General features: G+C 57.1%; 2 protein-coding genes across 12 annotated transcripts in view; one reads left to right on the top strand and one right to left on the bottom strand.

The window, feature by feature from the left end:
* Window positions 1–2,469: 2,469 nt before the first annotated feature.
* Gpx4 (glutathione peroxidase 4) lies at window positions 2,470–5,232 on the top strand. 3 transcript variants are annotated; one of them, XM_050123374.1, is made up of 6 exons: window positions 2,470–2,621; window positions 3,443–3,537; window positions 3,627–3,771; window positions 3,874–4,025; window positions 4,825–4,849; window positions 4,928–5,232. In XM_050123374.1, exons 1-6 carry the CDS (start codon window positions 2,538–2,540, stop codon window positions 5,018–5,020), a joined length of 594 nt encoding a protein of 197 aa, XP_049979331.1. In that variant the 5' UTR covers window positions 2,470–2,537; the 3' UTR covers window positions 5,021–5,232. The 3 variants fall into 3 exon arrangements, with proteins under 3 accessions (XP_049979331.1, XP_049979330.1, XP_049979329.1); XM_050123373.1 differs by having other exon boundaries at window positions 2,523–2,678; XM_050123372.1 differs by lacking the exon at window positions 2,470–2,621 and adding an exon at window positions 2,803–3,224.
* A 605-nt stretch (window positions 5,233–5,837) lies between these two features.
* Window positions 5,838–21,256, bottom strand: part of Sbno2 (strawberry notch homolog 2) — a 44,955-nt gene continuing 29,536 nt past the window's right edge. For 8 of the 9 annotated variants that reach the window (XM_050123364.1, XM_050123363.1, XM_050123369.1 and 5 more), the window contains 28 exons: window positions 21,050–21,211; window positions 17,813–17,896; window positions 17,482–17,578; window positions 17,024–17,178; window positions 16,809–16,942; window positions 16,633–16,723; window positions 16,399–16,542; window positions 15,301–15,418; window positions 14,892–14,997; window positions 14,500–14,653; window positions 12,365–12,541; window positions 12,109–12,206; window positions 11,587–11,666; window positions 10,540–10,731; window positions 10,203–10,372; window positions 9,783–9,914; window positions 9,504–9,639; window positions 9,314–9,426; window positions 9,149–9,220; window positions 8,978–9,086; window positions 8,753–8,827; window positions 8,524–8,667; window positions 7,641–7,735; window positions 7,474–7,566; window positions 7,263–7,394; window positions 7,091–7,167; window positions 6,800–6,990; window positions 5,838–6,708 (listed from right to left, as the gene is read on the bottom strand). In XM_050123364.1, coding sequence (XP_049979321.1) covers window positions 6,260–6,708; window positions 6,800–6,990; window positions 7,091–7,167; window positions 7,263–7,394; window positions 7,474–7,566; window positions 7,641–7,735; window positions 8,524–8,667; window positions 8,753–8,827; window positions 8,978–9,086; window positions 9,149–9,220; window positions 9,314–9,426; window positions 9,504–9,639; window positions 9,783–9,914; window positions 10,203–10,372; window positions 10,540–10,731; window positions 11,587–11,666; window positions 12,109–12,206; window positions 12,365–12,541; window positions 14,500–14,653; window positions 14,892–14,997; window positions 15,301–15,418; window positions 16,399–16,542; window positions 16,633–16,723; window positions 16,809–16,942; window positions 17,024–17,178; window positions 17,482–17,578; window positions 17,813–17,896; window positions 21,050–21,211 — 3,780 coding nt within the window. In that variant the 3' untranslated portion in view covers window positions 5,838–6,259. The remainder of the gene's footprint in view (window positions 6,709–6,799; window positions 6,991–7,090; window positions 7,168–7,262; window positions 7,395–7,473; window positions 7,567–7,640; window positions 7,736–8,523; window positions 8,668–8,752; window positions 8,828–8,977; window positions 9,087–9,148; window positions 9,221–9,313; window positions 9,427–9,503; window positions 9,640–9,782; window positions 9,915–10,202; window positions 10,373–10,539; window positions 10,732–11,586; window positions 11,667–12,108; window positions 12,207–12,364; window positions 12,542–14,499; window positions 14,654–14,891; window positions 14,998–15,300; window positions 15,419–16,398; window positions 16,543–16,632; window positions 16,724–16,808; window positions 16,943–17,023; window positions 17,179–17,481; window positions 17,579–17,812; window positions 17,897–21,049; window positions 21,212–21,256) is intronic. The other variant, XM_050123367.1, reaches the window with a different exon arrangement.

The following is a 21,256-nucleotide window of genomic DNA, read 5'->3' as shown; positions in this document are numbered from 1 at the left end:
AAGGAGAGAAAAGTCTTCTGAATAGCTGCCCCACAGGCCAGGGCTCTTTTGTGGCTGACAGAATCCTGCTGTGTTTGTGTGGTAGCAGGTGTTAGAATCTGCGCTCCAATTTTTGTCCAATGATCTGTACTGAGGCCAAAGCATAGTGATAATGTCTGAGTCTGTGGAGGAAGAGAGGGAGTCAGACCAGGCCTGGCCCGCACAGCGGTGACTGGCCTGTGACCGCCAGGGCTTTGGTTCTGGGGACTGCTGTGAATCTGGCTGTCTCTTCGTGTGACAGGAATGGACCCTAACTGGCCAAGCTCTGGTTTTGTACTGTTCTGTTTTTTGAGGATGAACACATTTTTGTATTGTTAAACAAATGTTCCACAGCGTAAACCCTGAAAGTAGCACACCTTAAGCTAACTCGGAGTTTGGCCCGCCTCAGTCTGCGGCTTCTCGGGCACAGTAGTACTCTAGCGTGTAAGGGCCACACTATTTGCCCTTGGGCTTCCCCAACCCCTGGCTGTTGGGATTCATGCTCCATTTTACTGTGGGTTTTTTTTTTTTTTTTTTTTTTTTGGTTTTTCCCTGTGTGTAGTCCTGACTGTCTTAAAACGTGCTTTGCGGACCAGGCTGGCTTCAAATTCACAGAGATCTGCCTGCCTCTGCCTCCCGAGTGCTGGGGTTAAAGGTGTGCGCCACCAGCACCGGGCCTACAATGCCAACTTCTAATTCGCAGGTCTCTGCTGGCGGATGTGCAGCTGCCATTGTAGTGCCAGGAAAGCAGGAGTTGGAAAGCTAGCGGGAGCTCAGGTTAGCCTGGGAAAAGAGGAGACACCTGGTCTGGGCCAGCCTGGGCTACCTGAGTGCCTGTCTCCAGAATAACAATAGTAAAAGCCAGATCTCAATCCTGGTCCTGGAGCTAGTGGCTTCTCAGGGTCTTCTAAGTGGCTTCTTGTGGTGGCGTCTGAACCCCAGGACTTCATTTCCTAATTGGTGAAATTAGGGCAAAGTTGGGGTTTTTTGGGAAAAGCAGATATTCCACCTGCGAGTCCCTCCCAGAGCAGAGGCTGGGCCCCTCCTCCGAGTGGCCGCCTTCAGCCCCAGCGCAAGGTCTCCGCAGTTCTGCCTTTTTCTCAGTTGACAGTAAGCAGGGAGCTAGAACCTCCCAGCCACCCTGTGAGGGCGTGGCCAATCTGAGCCTCTAGGTACGGGGCAGACCTCAGGTGGCTGGAAGAGCCGGGGAATGGGGGCTGGGAGGAAACAGCTGACGTCCTGAGGCCTTGGAGTCTCTTCACCCTGGTGCTAGTGGACTACTCCCGGGAGGACAAAGGGCTGGTTTAGGGATTAGAATCCTGGGGGTGGGGCGGACAAGCAGCTGGGCTGAGGAATTTCCTGTGTCACATCGCTGGGTCTCCCCACACCGGGAGGACAAAGGGCCAGCAGTGCTGGGTTTAGAGGCCTGGGGCAAACTGTGGGGCATTTACTTTCTCGCTCAGGCCTTCAAGACCCTTGGCTTCTTTTCTTCGTGCAGGAACCTGAGGTCATTTAGGGGTGGCTGACCTGAAACTTGCTTACTAGACCAGGCTGGCCTCTGCCTCCAAGGGTTGGGGTTGAGGGTGTGGCCACCATGCCTGTCTCCATGTTGTTTGGGGGGCATTTGACCGTCCTGACTTGGCCCCAGGGATTACAGAAGCTCATGCGGTGCTGGGGTCTGCGTGGAGCTCTTTGCGGTGTTCGCAGGGCAATTACGTTACTCAGAGCCCTCTTGCCACACCCCTCAAACCAATCTTCCCGTGAATCAATCTGTACAGTCCTCCCTCGTTATCACGGGGGACAGGGTGGGGCTGTCAGTTCCAAGCCGGGGGGGGGGGGGGGGGCTATGTCTGGGCTGAGGGCTCGCACTTGGCATGCTCCAGGCCCCGGGTTCCATCCCAGCTCTAAATGGTGCTGTGTATCTGTCATCCCAGTTCTGAAGTGGAGGTTGGAGGGTCATGAGTGAGGCTGTCCCGGCTACACAGTGAGTTTGAGGGTAGCCTAGACTACGTGAGACCAGCTCTGAAAAAGGAGAAAAGAGAAATAGAGGGGACGCGGGGTGGCACACACCCGCGATTCCAGCCCGCAGGGGGCTGAGAGAAGCGGACCAGGAGTTACACGATACTTTCTCCTAGAAATGGAAGCTCTCGTACTCAACGGGGCTGTTTAGGGGGGTGGCTTAGCCTCGCTTTGTGTTCCCAAGTGTTCCCCTCAGCGCCCCGGCTCCCTGCCCGCCGCAGGCAACCTCGCGGATAACTGTCCAGGGCACCCCAACGCGCTTCCGCGAGGACGCCGCTCCATTTCTCCGTCTATTCCACTATTGAGTCTGCGCAGTTGCTGACAACAACAAACCCTCAAGCCCCGCCCCACTTCCCATTGGCTGTAGGGGCCGCGCGTCTTTGGCGCACCCGACCAATAAGAGACGTCAGTGGGCGTGGCCGAGGGCGGGCAAGTCTGACTTGGCATCGCGCACATTGGCCGGCTGTGTGAGGGGAGGAGCTGTGGCTCCGGCCGCCGCGATGAGCTGGTGCCGACTGAGCCGCTTACTGAAGCCCGCGCTGCTGTGCGGGGCTCTGGCTGCTCCAGGCCTCGCAGGCACCATGGTGGGCACCCCGGAGACCTGGGGGGATGGCGGTCACAGCGGTCGTGTGGGCGATCTGGTGGGGACAGGGTCCGGGGTTGGGTTCCCGTGTCCAGGGTGGAGACCGGGGGTCGTGTTAGCTAGACTAGGGGGTCCCCCGGTGGGAAGGCGGACTCCGGGAGGCAGTCCCCGGGCAGAAGGCGGTCAGGCCTTGGCGGGGGAGGTTCCTTGGGGGTGGGAACCGGTGTCGGGGTCACCATAGCGGGCTCTGACCTGGTCCAGCGCCCCGCCCGGCCTGGTGCGTCACAATCGGCGGCACCTTGGCTACCGGCTCTTTGTCCCCGCGCTGCCCTCGGGACTCCCAGTCGGGGGAAGCATGGGCCGCGCGGCCGCCGGCAGCCCGGGACGTGGCGGGTCCCCGGGAGGCCGGCGACGGCGCGAACCTCGACCCCGAAATACTCGGAAGCGCCCGAGCCGCCAGAGGAGGAGGAGGAGGAAAGCTCGAGAGCGCCGCCTTAGGAGGGCGCGCCCTCGCGGGACGGATTCGGCGCCCGGGCCCTTCAATCCTGGGCCGCTACTGCAGGAGCCTGCTCAGGACAGCAGCTGCGCCGAGCTCCTGGGCTCGGTGTGCGGCCAGGGGTACCCCTACCGCCCCCTCCCCTGGTAGCATCTTCTAGAGGCTCCACAGCTCCTTTCAGAACGCCCTGAAGGGGGCAGATGCACAGAAGCCGGAGGAGCCTTGGTCTTCCCCGCAGCCCAGTGCTCCTGGGCATTCTTTTTGTTGGTGTGGTACTCTGTCCCTGGGAAACCTGGGGTAGGACACTCAGTCTCCCTGTTTTACAGTGCGCGTCCCGTGATGATTGGCGCTGTGCGCGCTCCATGCACGAATTCTCAGCCAAGGACATCGACGGGCACATGATTTGCCTGGATAAGTACAAGTGGGTGCCTGGTTGTGTGGGTGATGCAAGACCGGTCTGAAAAAGTGACTCCCCTGACGGTGACCTCATTCCTACTTTTCCTCTCCCAGGGGTTTCGTTTGTATCGTCACCAACGTGGCCTCACAATGAGGCAAAACCGACGTAAACTACACTCAGCTAGTCGATCTGCATGCCCGATATGCTGAGTGTGGTTTACGAATCCTGGCCTTCCCCTGCAACCAGTTCGGGAAGCAGGTGCGTAATGGTCCCAGGCAGTGCCCAGAGTCGGGGTGCTGTGTTAGTGTGTGTATCTGTCTCTCTTTCATCCACCTTACCACAGTCTATTGCTACCCACAGGAACCAGGAAGTAATCAAGAAATCAAGGAGTTTGCAGCCGGCTACAATGTCAAGTTTGACATGTACAGCAAGATCTGTGTAAATGGGGACGATGCCCACCCATTGTGGAAATGGATGAAAGTCCAGCCCAAGGGCAGGGGCATGCTGGGAAAGTGAGTGGCCCTGGGGGAGTGGACAGGGTAGCCAGATGACTAGACCAGGATGGGAGCAGGCGCCAGCTTTTTGGTTTGTTTTGAGGCAGGATCTCACTGTGTAGCTCTGGCTGGCCTGAAATTCATAGAGATCTATCTATCTGCCTGCCCTGCCTCCAAAAATGCTGGGGTTAAAGGTGTGCACCATCTGGCCCAGTCTCAGATTTATTTGCATGTTATGTGTATGAATGCTTTGCCTGAGTGTATTTATGTGCACTACCGGGATGTAGTGCATGCAGGGGCCAGAAGAGGGTGTTGTACCTCCCAGAGCTGGAGCCAGAGGGGAGTGGTAGACTGTAGCCACTGTGGATGCTGTGGCTACAATTCTCTTAACCACAGGCCTGTCTCCACCCACCCCTCCCCAGATTATTTTCATTTTGTGTATGGGTATTTTGTCTGCATGTATGTCTGTGTACTACATGCATGGCTAACGCTCTAAGAGGTCAGAAGAGGGCCTGTGATTCTCTGGAAATGGAATTACAGAGTTTTGTGAGCCACTATGTGATGTGGGTGCTGGGAATGTCACTCCCCTTCTTCAGGAGAACAATCTATGATTTTAACTGACCCCCCCTTTTTTTTTGAGGCATGGTCTAACTGTATAGCTAGCCCTGGCTGGCCTGAAACCCACAGTGTTCCCCAGGCTGGCTGAACTCAGATATGCTTGCCTCTGTCTCCTGAGTGCTAGGGTTAAAGGTGTGCACCCCCATGTCCTAGTGGGTACCACTGCTAAGCCCTCTTTTTTCCCTCGCTCTCTTAACAGTGCCATTAAATGGAACTTTACCAAGGTAAGAGTGGCATACAGTGTGTGTGTGTGGGGGAACCCAACTCCCCTGCACTCTGTCACCGCATTCTCTGTCCCACAGTTTCTCATCGATAAGAATGGCTGCGTGATGAAGCGCTATGGTCCCATGGAGGAGCCCCTGGTGATAGAGAAAGACCTGCCGTGCTATCTCTAGCCCTACAAGTGTGTGCCCCCACCGAGCCCCTCTGCCCTGTGACCCCTGGAGCCTTCCACCCCGGCACTCATGACGGCCTGCCTGCAAACCAGCTTGCTGGTGGGGCAGTCCTGAGGACCTGGCGTGCACCCGCCGGAGGAAGGTCCCGAGGCCTGTGGCCCGGGCTCGAGCTTCACCTTGGCTGCCTTGTGGGAATAAAATGTTGAAACACGTGTGTGTCCTCGGGTCAGGAATTGAGCGCATTGCGGATTAGATGGCCATGCCTGTGCCCCAGGACTCTGCAGGTCCGGAACTGGGTCAGCAGGTTTTAGTTCCCTAGTAATCCCTGAGGCTCTGCCCAGGCCAACAGGAAGGACCAGAGTGTGGGCAGGGCTGTTCCTAGGAGGGCCCTAATCTGTTAGGAGGCCACTTGGGTTGAGGTCTGGGAAGCTGCTTTAGAGTTTCATGCATGTGTGTAAGCTGTCCCATGTTCTAAGTGGGGTTGTGGGGACTACCAGCAGTGGGCGTGGTTGAGCCAGAACCTCTGGGGCAGGTCTGGAAGTCCCATGGCACCTCTGTGTGGCTGTGAGCTTTGTGACCCTAGGACTGTGGGCTTAGCCAGTAGATGGCCACCTGCCTCAGCCTTCCCTCCACTGATTGAGGACCCCCAGCCCCGACTACAACTGCCCTAGGGTGAATTCCATCTCCAGCCAACAAGAGGATAGGTTTGCTGACTAAGCTGTCATCTGTGTCTACTCTCAAGGGGGGAGGGGCGCGGCTGTTGTGACCCTCAGGTCCCCCCTTTCCACTGACCTGCAGGCCACAGCACACTGGGAAGTAGGCAAAAGGCGCATATATTTTAAAAAAGGTCTTTACATATATACACCAGAGTTCATTATAAATACATAGAAACCAGGGCCCGCTAGCTGCCCACGGGTTCCCGGGCTGGGAAGTGGCGGGTAACAATAATTTAGGGAGGAGGGGATTGCATATATTAACGGGATCTGCCCCGTGGAGTCCCCATAGATGGCGGGGTCTCAGCACCGGATTTCCTGAGTTACCAGCTCTCTGGGACCACCAAGCCCCACGGCCTCCAGGCTGGGCGTGTGGAGCAGAGCAGGAGAGGCCCCGCACCCAGCTGGCGGGTAAGGCACTGCGGCCAGGTGCCCTCAGTAGTCATGGGAACCTCTTTGCTCGCAGAGGAGCCGGTGTGGGCCTTGCTGCCCAGGACAGTTGTAATCCAGGGGCCATGGTGGCCGCCTACGAGTTCGGGAAGGGTGGGCTGAAGTGGATGACGCTCTGCCGCTCTGTACCCCCACCACCCATGCCCACCAGAGGCGCAGGGGTCTCGGTGGGCCCTGCGCGCAGAGAGCGGAGCATGTCCTCCAACACTTCCCTGAAATTGATGTCGCAGCCCTGGTGTGCCAGCTCTGCGGGGTTGGTTGCAGGGTCTCTTGCGCCCAGCATCAGAGAACTGGGGTCGGGAGGCGGAAGCGAAGGGAAGGCAAAGCGTGGAGGTGGCGGGAAAGCCTCGGCCGGGGGACTGTAGGTCAAATCCAGCACCTCACCAGGACCGCAGGGAAGCGCGATGGCGCGTGGAGTGGGTGGACGCGCGGCCAGCCCATGGGTGCTGCGGCGCTTCACCTCGGCATCCATCAGCCGCAGCTCTTGCAGTACGCGCGGAACGCAGCCCTCAGGGATCTTGATGCCTGCAGTAGGGAGGACACGCGGTCATGTCTGCCTGGGGACGATAACTGGCAATCCTTTCTCTGGGGATCCCGTGCCCGCCGCCCCACTTACCCACTTGCTTCTTCTTGTCCTTGGTCTTGAGGCGCACGATCTGTAGGTAGCTGCTGCTGCTGACGTCTGCCATGACGGCGGCGATGCGGCCCCACACGCGCAGCAGCGCCCCGCACAGCATGTAGTGGTGGCGGAGGCGCAGGCCCTGGGCACAGCCCTTGCCCTCCTGTGCCAGTCGGCAGCGCTGGTTCCTGTACCAGGGGATCACTGGTCAGCTAGCAGCATGCGCTTTCCCAGCCCACAAGGCCCTGGGACACTGGGCGCCCGGCCCCGCCTCCCGCCAGGCCTCACCAGGTGGTGTGGCTGCAGTGCTCCAGCGACAGGGCATAGGTGCTCTCCCAAGGCTCCCGGGCCTCCTCCGCGGTGACCTGGGGATGAAGGCCCAAGTCAGCAGGGAAACGGGCTCAGGGGCCTCCCCACACATTCTCAGCTGCCACGGGAGGGTAGGGTGGTCCTTCCATACCCGGTGGAACCTGCGGCACAGGCTGTCCAGGGTCTCCAGCTGGCTCTGTCGGCCGATGTTTGGCTTGTAGACGGTGAAATACTCACCGCGGTTCTGTTCCGCCAGGAGGCAGCTCATCTTGCTGCCTCGTACCTAGGGCCCAAGAGTCACCACGGTTGCCCACCAGGGTCTCTGGGCAGGTGGGGCACCTACCAGGAGTGGGTCCACTCACCTTGTAGGAGAGGTAGAAACCGTCATAGGGGCCTTTCAGTTCCAGAGACCTGGTGAGCGCCTCTTCCCACTTCATGCCGCGGTCCACACTGATCTGCAGTGGTGAACAGGGTGTTAGCAGGTTCGGGGGCTGTAGCCATGGCGGGGGCTGGGTGGCTCCCTGCTCACCTTATAGAAGACCACCTGCCCATCCTGTGGGTGCCCAGGTGCCAGGAACACCTGCTGGCTTTCTTCATGAATCTCATTGATGCCAGGGGCCAGGTCTGAGGAGAGGATGGTGGTCAGCGGCCAGGACAAGACAACTGATTCTCTGATATACCACAGAGATGACCCCGTGAGTGCGCAGAGGGACCAAAAGCCTGGAGACCAGATGTCTTGTGGGTGTCAGGGAACCCTCTAGTCTAGGGTCCCTGGTGTCTTGCTGTGCACAACTGCAAAGATGGACTGTGTCCTGTTGCCAAGGAGAGCTGTCTTTTTTTAAAAAAAGTTTTATCTTTGTTTCTGGGCATTTATCTGCATGTGTGTGCATGCCCACAGAGACCAGAAGAACGCATCAGATCCCCTGAAGCTGGGGTTACAGCAGTGGGGTGGGGTGGGGAAGGCGAGCAGGCCGCTGAACTACCTCTCCAGTCTCCCTATTTGTTTACACCGAGACAGGTCTCAGTAGTTCAGGCTGGCCTTGAGGTCATTGTGCGGTTGGAGGAACCACCTTTACCAGCCCTGGGTCGGTCGGCAGGTGGAGTAGCAACAGGAGCTCTGTCCAGGGAGCACAACACGCAGCTGGCATGTAGCCCAGGCTGGCTCTTAATGCAGCCGACACAAAAAAACGTAGTCTTTTGGAAAGCGCTGAGACCCTCGTGCTGTAGCTGCACTGTGTGGGTCTCTAGCATGAGCTTCCCAGGTGATCACACGTACAATGACAGCAGCTTGGACCAATCTCTGGTCCTCGTCTGCAGCTTCTCAACCGTAGACTTCAAATACACAATGTATTGGCCCTGGATCCCATGAGGGGCTCCCAGCGCCTGAACTCCAGCCCTAGCCGGAAGCTTACCCAGAATGCCCATGTCGTATCTGCCCTCCTTCTTGTCTATCTCGATGAGGTGGTCAAAGGTGTCAGAAAAATACTGGAACAGAGCATTCTGCTTGTGCACCTCCAGCCCCAGGATGCGGTTCAGGAACTTGGTAATGGAGCAGTCTGCGGGCAGAGCTGAGTCTCAGGGCGCCTTCGGGCCCTCTCAGTGGCCCCTGCACCATCACCTTCCAGTATTCCCGGGACTCACCCTTCTCCACATCCAAGCAGCCAGTGCGCGACTCACGGCCACCAATGCCCACAGAGAGCAGGCCCTGCTTCATGTCTGCGAGGGTAAACCAGCCGCTAGTCTTGGACCCCGGGGGGGGGGGGGGGCTGCCAAGTCCTTTCCCTAGAAGCCCACCCATGCACCCGGTCCCCAAATCCCGATGGAACCAGCCCCGCTGTAGTCTGCATGCCTCCCAGAAAGGCTCACCACGAAAGAAGGCGGCATCCCCTCCCGGGTAGCCCTGGGGCAGGGGCACCCTGCTGTCCGTCTGGCCCAGGATGGTGGTGAGGACTCGGCTGAGAGCGCGGGTGCCGTACTGTGGGGCAGGCGGTGTGAGTGGGGCCGGGGTAGAGTGACCTCCCCCCCCCCTCTACTTACCTTGTTCTCGAAGTTGTACTTGCTCAGGTCTCGGGACTCGGTGGCCCTGCGATCTCCGTGGGTCAGGGCACCCTGCCAGAGTGACCCAGGACCATTTGTGATTCAGGCTCCATCATTTCCTGACCTTCCCCAGGTTCGCCCTCCGCCCCTGCTCCATCTGCTCACCAGGCTCTCCAGCCGCTTGGCCACAATGGAGGCGAACCTGCGCTCCCCGGCCAGCTCCGAGATGAGGAAGACATACTCGGGCGCTGAGACCTGGTTGGACCTGTGGGTGCGACCTGAGGACAAAGAGGCTCTAGTGACTGGGATGGGGTCTCGGGGAAGGAACAACCCGGGCCAGGGCTAGGGGCCTCACCAAACTGCTGAATGGCGCGGTCTGCGCTCCAAGGCAGTTCCAGGGTCATGTGTACCCGGCGTCGCTGGTTCTGGACCCGGCGGTCGGCTTGGAGGGAGACACCGGAGCTGGAGGCCTCAGAGATGATGGCCACAAGCTGGGGGTGGGGGTGCGATGGGACAGGGTGTTGGGGGCCTTCTCACTGTTCAGCTCTGGGTCCCCATGGTCACTCCCTTGCAGAGCTGTGCTGGGAGCACCCCAGGGCACCTGGGCCCCTCGCTGCCCCGCACCAGGCCCCACCTTCTCGCCGCTCATAAAGCGCTGTTTCTCCCTGAGGTTCACATGGTCGATGGACAGGCCCTGTTCTGCTCTGGACTCAAAGACCACCGACCCATCAGGCCTGGACACTACACGGCCTTTCCTGCCAGTCATCTGGTTGAGGAGAGAAAAAGGAGACCCCCACCAGCTACCAGTGTGGTAGCCCTGCTGGTACCCTGTGCAGGGACTTGGTTTCCAGTGTGGCCTCAGCCCATGAGGATTTCTGCCTTTGTCTTTCTTTGCTTTCTTTTTAGAAAATAGTAATTATTTTATATATGTATATGTGTCTGTGTGGCACATGTGTGCTGGTGTCCTCAGGTCCAACCGAAGAGTGTCTGCGGACCCATCTCTCACCTCCCTCTGCAGTCAGGCCCCACCCCGTCCGTCCCTATGGTGGCTCACCTCAGCCACACACTCAGGACCCCCAAGCTGGTGGATGAGCTGGTCCAATGTGTTCACCGGCAGCTCCCGGCCCAGTGTGCGCACCTTGGCCAGCAGGCCTTGTTTCAGCCGTTCTACCCGGTCCAGGACACCAGGCCCCTGCTGGTCTCTCTGAAGTGGGTACAGGGGACCTGGAGAGGGAGGGAAGAACGACAGTGTCAGTGAGGTCGCAGCAGGGGTGGGGCCAAGCGGGACAGAGTCGCCCTCCTGTGCCTGACAGGCTTTGAGTCTCACTTTCCCTGTCCCCCGTGGGTGTTGTATCTGCTGTGTGGAGCACGGCTGGATGATGGAGGCTCACCTCGGTCATCTGTGGGGAGCGTGGGGGCCTCCACGATGACCACATCGTCATCTAGCAGGGACTCTGGGGATGAATTGAAGTCGCTGTCCAGGCCAGCATCTGACTCTGTGCTGCTGCCATCGCTAATACGGATCACTCCTGATGCCTCCAGAGCCAGTCTGGGAGCCTTGGGGACGCGCCCCCGGGGCCGCCCTGCAGGAGGGGTGGGGAAGCTGAAGCAGGGGTAAAGCTGGAGTGCAGGGCAGGGGGCAGGAGGCACCGAGGGCACTAGTGAGGCCTGATTAGGATGGGGCAGGCTTCCTGTGCTCTTCCGGTGTCTTGTTTCCTCCAGGAAGACCCCAGCCCCACTTCTGGGAGGGCAAGGTGAACTGAGACATCACGGCCTCATGCTCAGCCCTGGCTGGCTTCATGGCTGAATTCCACTGGAGAGTGAGAGGCTCAGAGGCTGTCAAACCCTGCTCCAGGGACAAGTTCAGGGACCTCCTCTCAGTGCTGTAGGCTGCCAGAGGTAAGGGCCTGTGGATGTCCTAGGGACTCAGGAGTGGGAGCGCCCTGCACTGTCCTGTCCTTCATGCCGGCTGTGTGTCTGCAGGTAAATGACTTGGCTTCTCTGAGTCTGGCTTTGAGGATCTGTGCACTGGAAAGTAGGTGGCCTTGTGCTCTGACCTGTGTTTCTGGGCACAGTCCCATCCTTACAATCAGCATGGACACAGCCAAGAAGCACAGCTGTGCAGCACACAGAGGCTGCCCCATCTGCCAGCGAGTGGGGCTGGAGCTGGGCAATGACACAGGGGTCCTAAAGGCCTTGGCGAGTGGGGCTGGCTGGATGGGTGGCCTGAGATTGGAGCCCACCGGGGTCTTGTCCCAGAACTTTGCTTCTCTAAGCGCCCTGCAGGGACAAGGCCAGTCCTGCCTACACCCTTACACTACTTTGGATGACCATGTGCATACTCAGATGGGTTGGTATAGGACACTAGAATGGGGACAGTTCTCCAGGCGGTGGGGGGTGGAGCACACAAAGCCAGGAGGAACCTGGTGGGCTCTTACTTTTCCTCTTTCCGCCTCCCCGGTCTCGCCTCCTCCGGGTGGAAGGGAAGTGCTTCTGAATGAGCGACAGGAAGACGCCTCTGCAGAGGAGAAGAGTGCTCAGCACAGCCGCCACAGCATGCGCCTCAGGGAGAGGAGTGCCAATGGGACACACTGGTCCCAGACTGGAGCCCCTGTGTGGGATTGGCAGGGGGAAGCTTCCCTAGGGTGGACTGAGGTGACTTCTGTCAGCCTGTGAGGGCACAACAGGCCAGACCTGAGAAGCCCATTATACTGTGTTAAAATGGTACTACCTGTGTAGGGGCAGATGTCCAAAAGTTTCCTGTTGAGACCCTAGCAGTGATGTGCCCTCCAGACCCAAGGGCCACCCTCAAGATTCCTGTCTGGTCCTGCCCCTCCTGGCTTTCCACAGTTGCTGAGGGTCAAGGGGTAGCAATAGGCCATTCAAGATGACACACCAGGGAGTCCCCCATCCAAGGCTGCCCTGGTGCCTGTTGTGTCCCCATAACTTTCGTCACTCACTCTGCAGCTGAGACAAAGCAGTCCAGGCGCCCTTCATTCTCATCCAGCACCTCGCGGGTCCGTGCCTCTCCTGTAGACTGCAGACCGATGACTACACACTGCGGGGATGGAGTGTCTGAGCTGGCTCCAGGGTGACTAGCCCATCTTATCAAGTCCCCCTGAGGACCTGCCTAGCCTCCAGGCATCCCACCATCCAACTAGGAGGGGAGGTGGCAGCTATCAGGGTCACGGCCTCAAGGCTGGCCTTGGCACTCACTTTGTCCTGGCTCAGCTCCTGCTGGGCCAGCTCCACCAGCCGCTGCACCTTGGCTGCAATGCACAGGTACTTGAAGAAGCGCTGGTGCGCTGACCAGAACTGACCCCACAGGGACTTGCGAGACTCCAGGCCGATCCAGTCGGCCGCCTGCTGGAACACGCTCAAGGCCTCAGCCCACTGCAAAAGCAAGGCCTGTGCTAAGCCTGCCAGCTGGCCTTAGGCAGGGGCTCCAGGGGCTGGTGGGGTGAGGGGCAGTAAGGGCAGCAACCAAAACTGCACAGTGAGAATGTCACAGCCAGGGCCCAGGGCAGGGATGAACAGGTTCAAAACACAGGCCCATATACAAAGCTGTCAGGTTGTGCAAAGGCTGTTTTGTTATTTGACTAAAAATCTTATATAGTTGACAGCGGTGGAGATGCACACCTGTAATCGCAGCACTCCGGAGGCAGAGGCAGGGGGATCTCTGAGTTTGAGATCAGCCTGGTCTACAGAGTGAGTTCCAAAACAGGGATACATAGAGAAATCCTGTCTAGAAAACCAACCAAAGAAACAAACAAATAGAACCTCATGTAGCCCAGGCTGGCCCTAATCCCCTTGCTTCAGCCTCCTGAACACTGAGATTTAAAACACTATGACTGACTTAAAAGTCTCCTTGGGGCAGGGGCTGCTGGAGGCCGGGTTTCCTGTATCCTGAGGCTGCAGGAGGCTGCAGGAGGCAGGGTTTCGTGTATCCTAGGGTGGCTTTGAGCTGGATATGCAGTCAACAAGGACTTCATTTCTGATCCTCCTGCCTCTGCCTCCCAAGTGCTGGGATGACAGGCCTGCACCCCATACCTAGGTTTCAGAGTTTCTACAGGACAGGGGAGCTCAAGGCCGCCTAGGCACCATGAGCACCATGTCCAGTCATCTCTGCCAGGTCCTGAGCAGGGTCCCTGGCCTCCACACACTCCCTGCTAGGAGTCCCACTTGTCTCATGATGTAGTCCAGAGTTCTCTGGGGACAGTGCTGGGCCTGAAGAATCGAGAATGTTCACTGGAGGCCACAGGGACAGGTACCATAGATGCCCGCTGATTCCCAAAGGGCTATTCTCAGCATGGCTCTGCCAGGACCATGCATTTTGGTCTTTTGTTTTGTTATGTTTTGAGACAAGGTTTTCCTATGTAGCCCAGGCCTCCTGAGTGCATGGTGGACAGCAGTGTGCCACCACATGGGTCAAGCCTTGCATACACTGGACACGCTGGGGATGATGGCACACGCCTGTCACACCAGTACATGGAGAGCAGAGGGAGGAGGGTCCAGGGTTGAGGACCTGTTGCTGAGACAGTGTGGGAACAAAATCTGTCCATACAGAGCCCATGGAGGCGGGACATGGTCACTGGCTCCACGTCATCGTCTAGTGCAGCATCCCCTAGGCTGTGGAGGCAGGTCTGCCAGTGCCACAGTACCACAGTGGTGAATCCCTCATGAAAGGTCTTAGTAGAGCACACTGGTGGCTGAGGCAGGAGAATTGCCAGAAATTTGAATCCAGCTGAGCTATAGTGAGAAAGGATAGTCTCAGAAATAAAAGTAAAAGTGATGGGGCTGGAGATGGAGAGATGGCTCAGTGGTTAACAGCACTGGCTGTTCTTCCAGAGGATCCAGGTTCAATTCCCAGCACCCGCATGGCAGCTCACACTTGTCTGTAACTCTGTTCAAGGAGAGCTGATGCCCTCACAGAGACATGTACGCAAAATGCCAAATACACACAAAAATCATGGAAGAAAGAAAGAAAGAAAGAAAGAAAGAAAGAAAGAAAGAAAATAAGCCTGGCGGTGTTGGCGCACGCCTTTATTCCTAGCACTTGGGAGGCAGAGATAAGCAGATCTCCATGAGTTCGAGGCCAGCCTGCTCTACAGAGATATAGAACAACCAGGGCTACACAGAGAAACCCTGTCTCGAAAAACAAACAAAAGTAAAGCGAATAAAACTAAAGAGCTAGAGCAGTGCAGGCTCAGGCCAGATAGCCCCGGGAGAGCAGTGCAGGCACGGGCTCTGGAAAGCACCAGCTCCACTATAGAAACAACATCTATGGGATGGCATGACTGTGCAACACAGATTAGGAGGAGGAACAGAGGTCCCTGTTTACCCCAGCTTACCAGCCGAGCCGCCCGATTATAGACCTGCTCGAAGGCGGGGGACAGCGGGATCTCCTCGATGCGGAACGTAACCCCGGAAAAGCTGAGCTGGCGTGCGATGTACATGCCACTGACCTTCATGTCCATGGCCACAATCTCCATGGCGCCCACTCCCCTGTAGACAGATGAGCAGAGGGTAAAACATAGCACATGGCAGAGGCCCTGTGGCCATGAGAAAGACACAAGGCTAGGCCTGGACAGACCTGTATGGCAGAGGGAGCCTGGCAGAGGACTAGGAGAAGGGCTCATCTTTCTGAGAGGACAGGAGGTGCTGGGAGAGACAGGATGGCATGTGTGCATCAAGGGCACTCAGGATTGGGACAGCCATCCCCACAAGCAGAGCAGGGGCTCACCTCTTTTCAATGGCGTGCAAAAACTCCTCGAAGGTCCGGAAGGGTGTGCCCTCACCCCAGATGCCCAGGCGACTCATGTAGATCATGTTGCGGGGCTCAGAAGCACCTAGGGGTTGGTTGGAAGCAGGGAGCTGAGTGAGGTACAGTGTCATAACCCCAGGGAAGTGGGGAGGTCAAGGGAAGAGAACTGAAGTCCTAGGGACCGTGTCCAGGGGTACCCTCAAGGTCAGGCAGAAGGTGACATGGAGACAGGAAGCTCCATATTTGCCCCAGGTGCCACCAAGCAGAAAAGGTACAGATCAAAGTTCTGTGCACAGCTGGCAGGACGCCCCATTCCTGTGTAGGTGTACCAGAGGCCACATATGTGATGGAGCTTGCCCACCCAGCTCAGCTGCTGCCCCCGTCCCACCTGTGGCACTGGCGTACACCACTCTGGCCTGGGGCAGCTTGCTTTGCAGGTCTAGCACGGCCTTGCCCATCTTGGTGGAACTGGCATTCTTGGCTTTGTGGCACTCGTCAAACACAATCTGGGATATGCTGGGTTAAGGAATGCTCCAGAAGGATGGAAGGTGTTCTGTCAGTAGGTGTTTTTTTTTTTTTTTTTTTTTTTTTTAATATTTATTTATTATGTATATAACATTCTGCCTCCATGTATGCCCACATGCCAGAGGAGGGCGCCAGACTCTTTACAGATGGTTGTGAGCCACCATGTGGTTGCTGGGAATTGAACTCAGGACCTTTGGAAGAGCAGGCAATGCTCTTAACCACTGAGCCATCTCTCCAGCCCCCTGTCGGTAGGTGTTAAAGGGCACTGGGAGTGGGGCAATGGCAGCCTATGGAGGCTTGCTTGCTCAGCAGACAGGAAGCTGAGTTCCATCCTCAGCACCACATAAGCCAGGCCTAGCGGTGCCTGCCTGCCACAGCAGCCCCTGCTGAGGGAGACCCTGCCTAAAAAAAATAACAGTGCGCCAAGGGGACATGGCTTAGCAGAGCACACGGTAACCATAGCACCAAGGAAAGAACACACTGGGTAGAGGCTCTTGCCACAGCAAGCTCAGGGCCACCACTCCTGGTACATCCCTGCAGGGCCAGCGGCATTCACCACGGGCATACACTGTGTCCTGGGTCCTGTGGGCTGCCCACATGGAGGAGCCCCAGCATGCGCAAGCTTTGTCCATACAGTCAGTCAGTGGCTCCAACACTATATATAGGGAGTCTGGTTGCCTACAGGATTGCTAGGACCAGACCAGGAGAAGTGCGGAGGAAGGACAGTTTGCAGGTTCTACCCTATGCTCAGCCCTGATATCAGAACAGTTCTGAAAGGGCTATGCATCTGAGGTGAAGATGCAGGCCTAGTTGAACAGGGAGCTCACAACCACAGGTCAGTGCGTGCCAAGACCTCAGTGTTGCCTTGGTCCCTCCATTGCTCTCCACTCCCAGGCTGAGCTGCTCTAGCCCCTTGGCTCTGCCCTTCTCCGTGCCCATCCATCCACTGGCTGCAGGATACCACACCATCAAAGGCCTCACCGCACCACTGCAGGATCTGGCGGAGGCGTGTGCGATGCTGCCCACCTGCCTGGCTTTCTCCAATCAGGGCAGAGTAGGTGGCAAAGAGGACACCCTCTGAGGTAGTGTTGTCACCGTACTTGATCTGTGGGCACAGGTTCAGATGTGGGGATACGTGCAGGAACCCCTCTACTTTAGTTTCTTCCTTAGTAAAGGTCATCCATGACCTCCCTACCTTGCTCAATGCGTGCACCGCGATGCCTGGCGCCTCAATGTCTCTCAGGTCCCGCTCCGCATCATACTTGAGGTCATTGGAGGCACTGAACCTGGGGGAGAGACCTGGTCAGACACAATGCTGCCTGTCTCATGTTATCCCACCCACCTGGGACACCAGGCCAGGCAGGAACTCACCACAAAGCTTTCTTCCGGCCCCGCAGGTAATTCTCCACTATGATGCCAGCCACTGTGCGGCCCTTGCCCACGCCGGCTCCATCCCCAATCAGGAACCCAGCGCGCTGCCCACTGGGCAGTAGGACCTCATGTTGCTGTGGGTGAGCAGAGGTGAGTCAGGCCTGAGGTGCAGGTGGCCTCCTTATGAGCCTGGAAGGGGTTGGGGGGGCTGGCACCTGGCAGGCGTAGGTGATAGCTTCCAGCTGTAGAGCAGATAGGGTCCCGTTGTCTGAGGTGGGCAGTGCCAGGGTGTAGGTGATGTCTGGGGGAGGAACGCTGGACAGTGTACTGGTCTCCACTACACGATCTGGATGCTGTTTCCCAATCTTGGCTGGTGAGGGGACAGAGGGCAGAGTTGGCGCAGAATAAATAAATAGGGTAGAAGTAGCAAGCAGGATGCCAGGTGTGCACTCTGCCCACACGACTCTGTCCTGACGCCCGCACTATGGACCAGGTGTGCACTCTGCACACACGACTCTGTCCTGACGCCCGCACTATGGACCAGGTGTGCACTCTGCACACACGACTCTGTCCTGACGCCCGAACTATGGACCAGGGAGGGGCCATGAGCCCTCGGGTTTACACAGCTGTCTTCCTAGGAAGCATCTCTATCCTGTCCCTGGCCCAGACTTACACTTGGACGGTACGTAGTCGGCATAGGTCTCAGCATGGCCCAGTTCTTCTGCTTCCTCTTCCTCTTCTCCCTCCTCCTCCTCAGGCTGGCTGTGTGACTGCAGGGTGTGACATTTTAGGGTCTGTCCTAACTTGCAGTGACCCAGCTTTCCCCAGGGCAGCAGCCATGCTGCGCGGAGTGGGCCGCGCACAGTGCTGAGGAGGGAGGTGGCTCCACCTTTTCCCCTAAGTGGGGCTTCAGATTTCCAACTGCAAAATGGGCAGGGCTGCCCTGGACACTGTGGATGCCTTTAGAGCCTCTCTCTAGATCCCCAGGAGATACCCCAATTTACCTGGTAGCTGATGAGAAGAGGGGTGTTGGAGAGGGGGGTTACTGGATCTTCAAGAGCCGAGAATGGCCCATTAGGCAGTAACAGCTGTGGGGGACAGGAGGGGAGGATGTGAGCCATGGCCTCCTAAGCCAGTACCTGTATCCTTAGGTAACACTGCTCATTCTCAGGGCCAACGGCCTCCAACCTGGGATGGGGCAGATCCTGGTAGGACAGACTGAGGACAGACTGTGTCCCTGTGGCATGTGGGGGACCATGAGGTAGTAGCCTCTGGGCAAAGGAGAAGCAGACAAAAGGCAGGCAAACATCCCAGAGTGCAGACTCCCTTGGGAGGGCCTGTCTGTCTAGTGGCTGAGGAGGAACGGTCCTGCAAGACCTCCTCAATGTCCCCAATACTGTGATCATACTCCAAATATCACAAGCCAGAGTCCTTTACAGGAGAGATGGATGGCCCTGAGCCTCATCATAGTGACCTGGGGCAGGACACATAGCCACAAGTGTCGAAGGGTCAAGATAGACAAATGGTGTGGCCTGGCCAGTGAGTTGAGTCTGTAGCCATCACAGGGGATGTGGCTTTTCTTTGCAAACGGATTCTCAATTCCCCAATCTAAACATAAGGATAGATTTTAAAGACTTATTTGTTTATTTATTTATTTATTGGTTTTTCCAGACAGGGTTTTTCTGTAGCTTTGGAGCCTGTCCTGGAACTAGCTCTTGTAGACCAGGCTGGTCTCGAACTCACAGAGATCTGCCTGCCTCTGCCTCCCAAGTGCTGGAATTAAAGACTTATTTATTTTATGTGTATGGGTGCTTTCCATACATGCGTGTGAGTGCATTCTGTGTATGTAGGCCTGTGGAGGCCAGAAGGTGCCAGTACCCCTGAACTTGGAGTTACAGCCGTGATCCATCACGTAGATGCTGGGAATAAAGCCCGTAATGACAGCACAGTCCCCTTTGTTTGGCTGGTTTTTTAAAATAAAGGCATGTAGCCCAGGCTGGCCTCAAACCCTAAAATCCCAGTCCTCCTGAGGGCTGAGGTTACAGAGACAGCAGCACACCTGGTTCATGTGGTCAGAGGATGGACCCCAGGCTTTGGGCAGGCCAGGGGAGCACTCTGCACTGACTGGCAGAGCAGGGACCGACTGCTCCTGATGGCAGGCGACCTTCAGCCCTGGCCTCAGCATCCTTGAGGGAGGACAGGAGTCTCTGGGGCACTGCAGGGACACTCACTGTCACACGTCCCCTGCTCTGCTGGGAACAAAGCCAGGGGTGTCGAAAGCCAGCGGAAGCTGGGAAGGTTACAAGTCCACACTCAGCCCTCCTGCCTTCTTCTACTTTTTTTTTTTTTTTTTTTTTTTTTTCCCTTTCTTAAATTAACAAAAACCCAAACAGACTGGTGGAGGTTCCTGGAAGGCTGAGTCATGTTCCGGCCTGCTGGGCTGGGGCAGTGCAGGGTGTTAGGTTTCAGATAGGGGCTTGGTCCAAGGCAGCCTAAGGCCCTGGGCGGGGTGGGCAGTACCCTGTGGCCTTGATCTCAGAAGGGAACAGTCACTGCAGCTCCTCACAGCAGGGGGGCAGCACGCAGGGGCAAACTGTCCTGAGGGCCCCCTGCCAACTACACAATTTGGCCTTCACCTCAGAGCTGCATGAGGCCTCCCATCTGGGGACTCTTGGGAACATTCCTAACCTACACTCTCAAAGTCTACAAGTTTCCATTCGGAAGATCCCAGGAAGGCCTAGACTGGGGTTCCCTTGTATCACTAGAATTAGGGACCAGGTCAAGCTCAGTGAGGTTCCATCCATGCCAAGGGCTCCCCAAGTTGGAATGACCATCCATGCCATTAGTGTCCTCTGGGGGCACTGCACCCTACAGCCTGGGCACCCCAGTCACGTGCCTGCTGAGTTCTGGAGCCCTGTCTATGTGGAAACCCATCCACAGTGTGTAGAGCGAGAGAGAAGGGGACACTGTCTGGGGTCTCGTGTGTCAGGAGCCATCAGCTAACTGTCTCCTCGTCCTGAACACGAGGCCAGGTGCTCTCTGTGAGGCACCCTGGACCTTGCCGGAATCTTAGCAGGAATCTTAGCACTGACTGTACCCGCCCAGGCCAGGAGCAGCCCCTTGCGGTCACATCTGTATTTATCCACACCTCTGGGGTCCACCGAGGGCAGAGTTCTTGGGGTGAGAATTGGTAACCTAAATTGCCTTTGGAAGCCGGGCGATGGTGGTGCACGCCTTTAATCCCAGCACTCGGGAGGCAGAGGCAGGCGGATCTCTGTGAGTTCGAGACCAGCCTGATCTACAGAGCTAGTGCCAGGACAGGCTCCAAAGCCACAGAGAAACCCTGTCTCGAAAAACAAAAACAAAAACAAAAAAATTGCCTTTGGAGTCAGACTTGCAGGCTGAGGTAGGTGGATCAGGAGTTCAAGGTCAGCCTTGGCAGAGGTTTTTTTTTGTTTGTTTTTTTTGTTTTTCGAGACAGGGTTTCTCTGTGGCTTTGGAGTCTGTCCTGGAACTAGCTCTGTAGACCAGGCTGGTCTCGAACTCACAGAGATCCGCCTGCCTCTGCCTCCCGAGTGTGGGATTAAAGGCCTGCGCCACCATCGCCAGGTCTAGCCTTGGCAGAGTTGAGAGCAGCCCAGGCTGTGTGAGACTCCAGCTCAGTAACTAACAGACACCAAAGAAAATTAAACTCAGACAGCTTTGTGTCTCTCTTGGCTGCACCTGTTTCCAGCAGACACACATCTGAGACCCAGTTGTTAGGTTGGAAGCGTAGGTCCCAGCCCCCAGGCCTGGTCTGGACTTCAAATCCCAGCGGCCAGGTCCTGACCCCACCCCCAGGGAGTACTCGGGGTACTTAAGTGATCCCCCAAAAGAACATGTGGTCCCCCTTTTTTCCTCCCGGGGGTCGCATTCCTGCAACTTCCCGGTTTCCCCCTCGGGGCCACCCGAGAGCGCAGATCTCCCATTAAACCTGGATATTTTTTAATTTGGCTTGTTTTGATTTGGCTTGGTTTGATTGGGAATTTTAGCATCATCAGAGAGCTCGCATAGGAAATATTCCTAACACCAGCGGGGTCATCTGGATGTGTAGTGGGCCTCTAGGCTGTGAAGATTGTTCCTCCAGCTTCTGAAGTTCAGCGCCCCTTATAACTCAGGCCCAAGGAGGACAGGCCACAGCCCTCCCTGCTCCACCCATGTCACCAGAGTGGCTCTGGAGGTGCTGCCCTGGCCCTGCTGACCTTGCCAGGGGTGGCTGAGGTGGTGCTGACATCCCAGATGGTGGACACCTCGTTGAGGCTGTCGACATGCATGCAGTCAGGCGTGTCAGGAATGTCTGACAGGGAATCCACAGAAGACGAGAAGATGGAGGCATTGGAGAGGTCCTCGAGGCATGAGGGGTCCTAGGAGAAGGCATGGGTGAGGCAGTAGCTGGTGTGGGCCCTCAG

This window comes from Alexandromys fortis, unplaced genomic scaffold (genome assembly GCF_014885135.2).
Source record: "Alexandromys fortis isolate MF-2015 unplaced genomic scaffold, M_Fortis_MF-2015_v1.1 scaffold_221, whole genome shotgun sequence".
NCBI classification, from domain to species: domain Eukaryota; kingdom Metazoa; phylum Chordata; class Mammalia; order Rodentia; family Cricetidae; genus Alexandromys; species Alexandromys fortis.
Note: the sequence above shows the minus strand (reverse complement) of the source record. Positions and strands in the feature narration are given on the sequence as shown.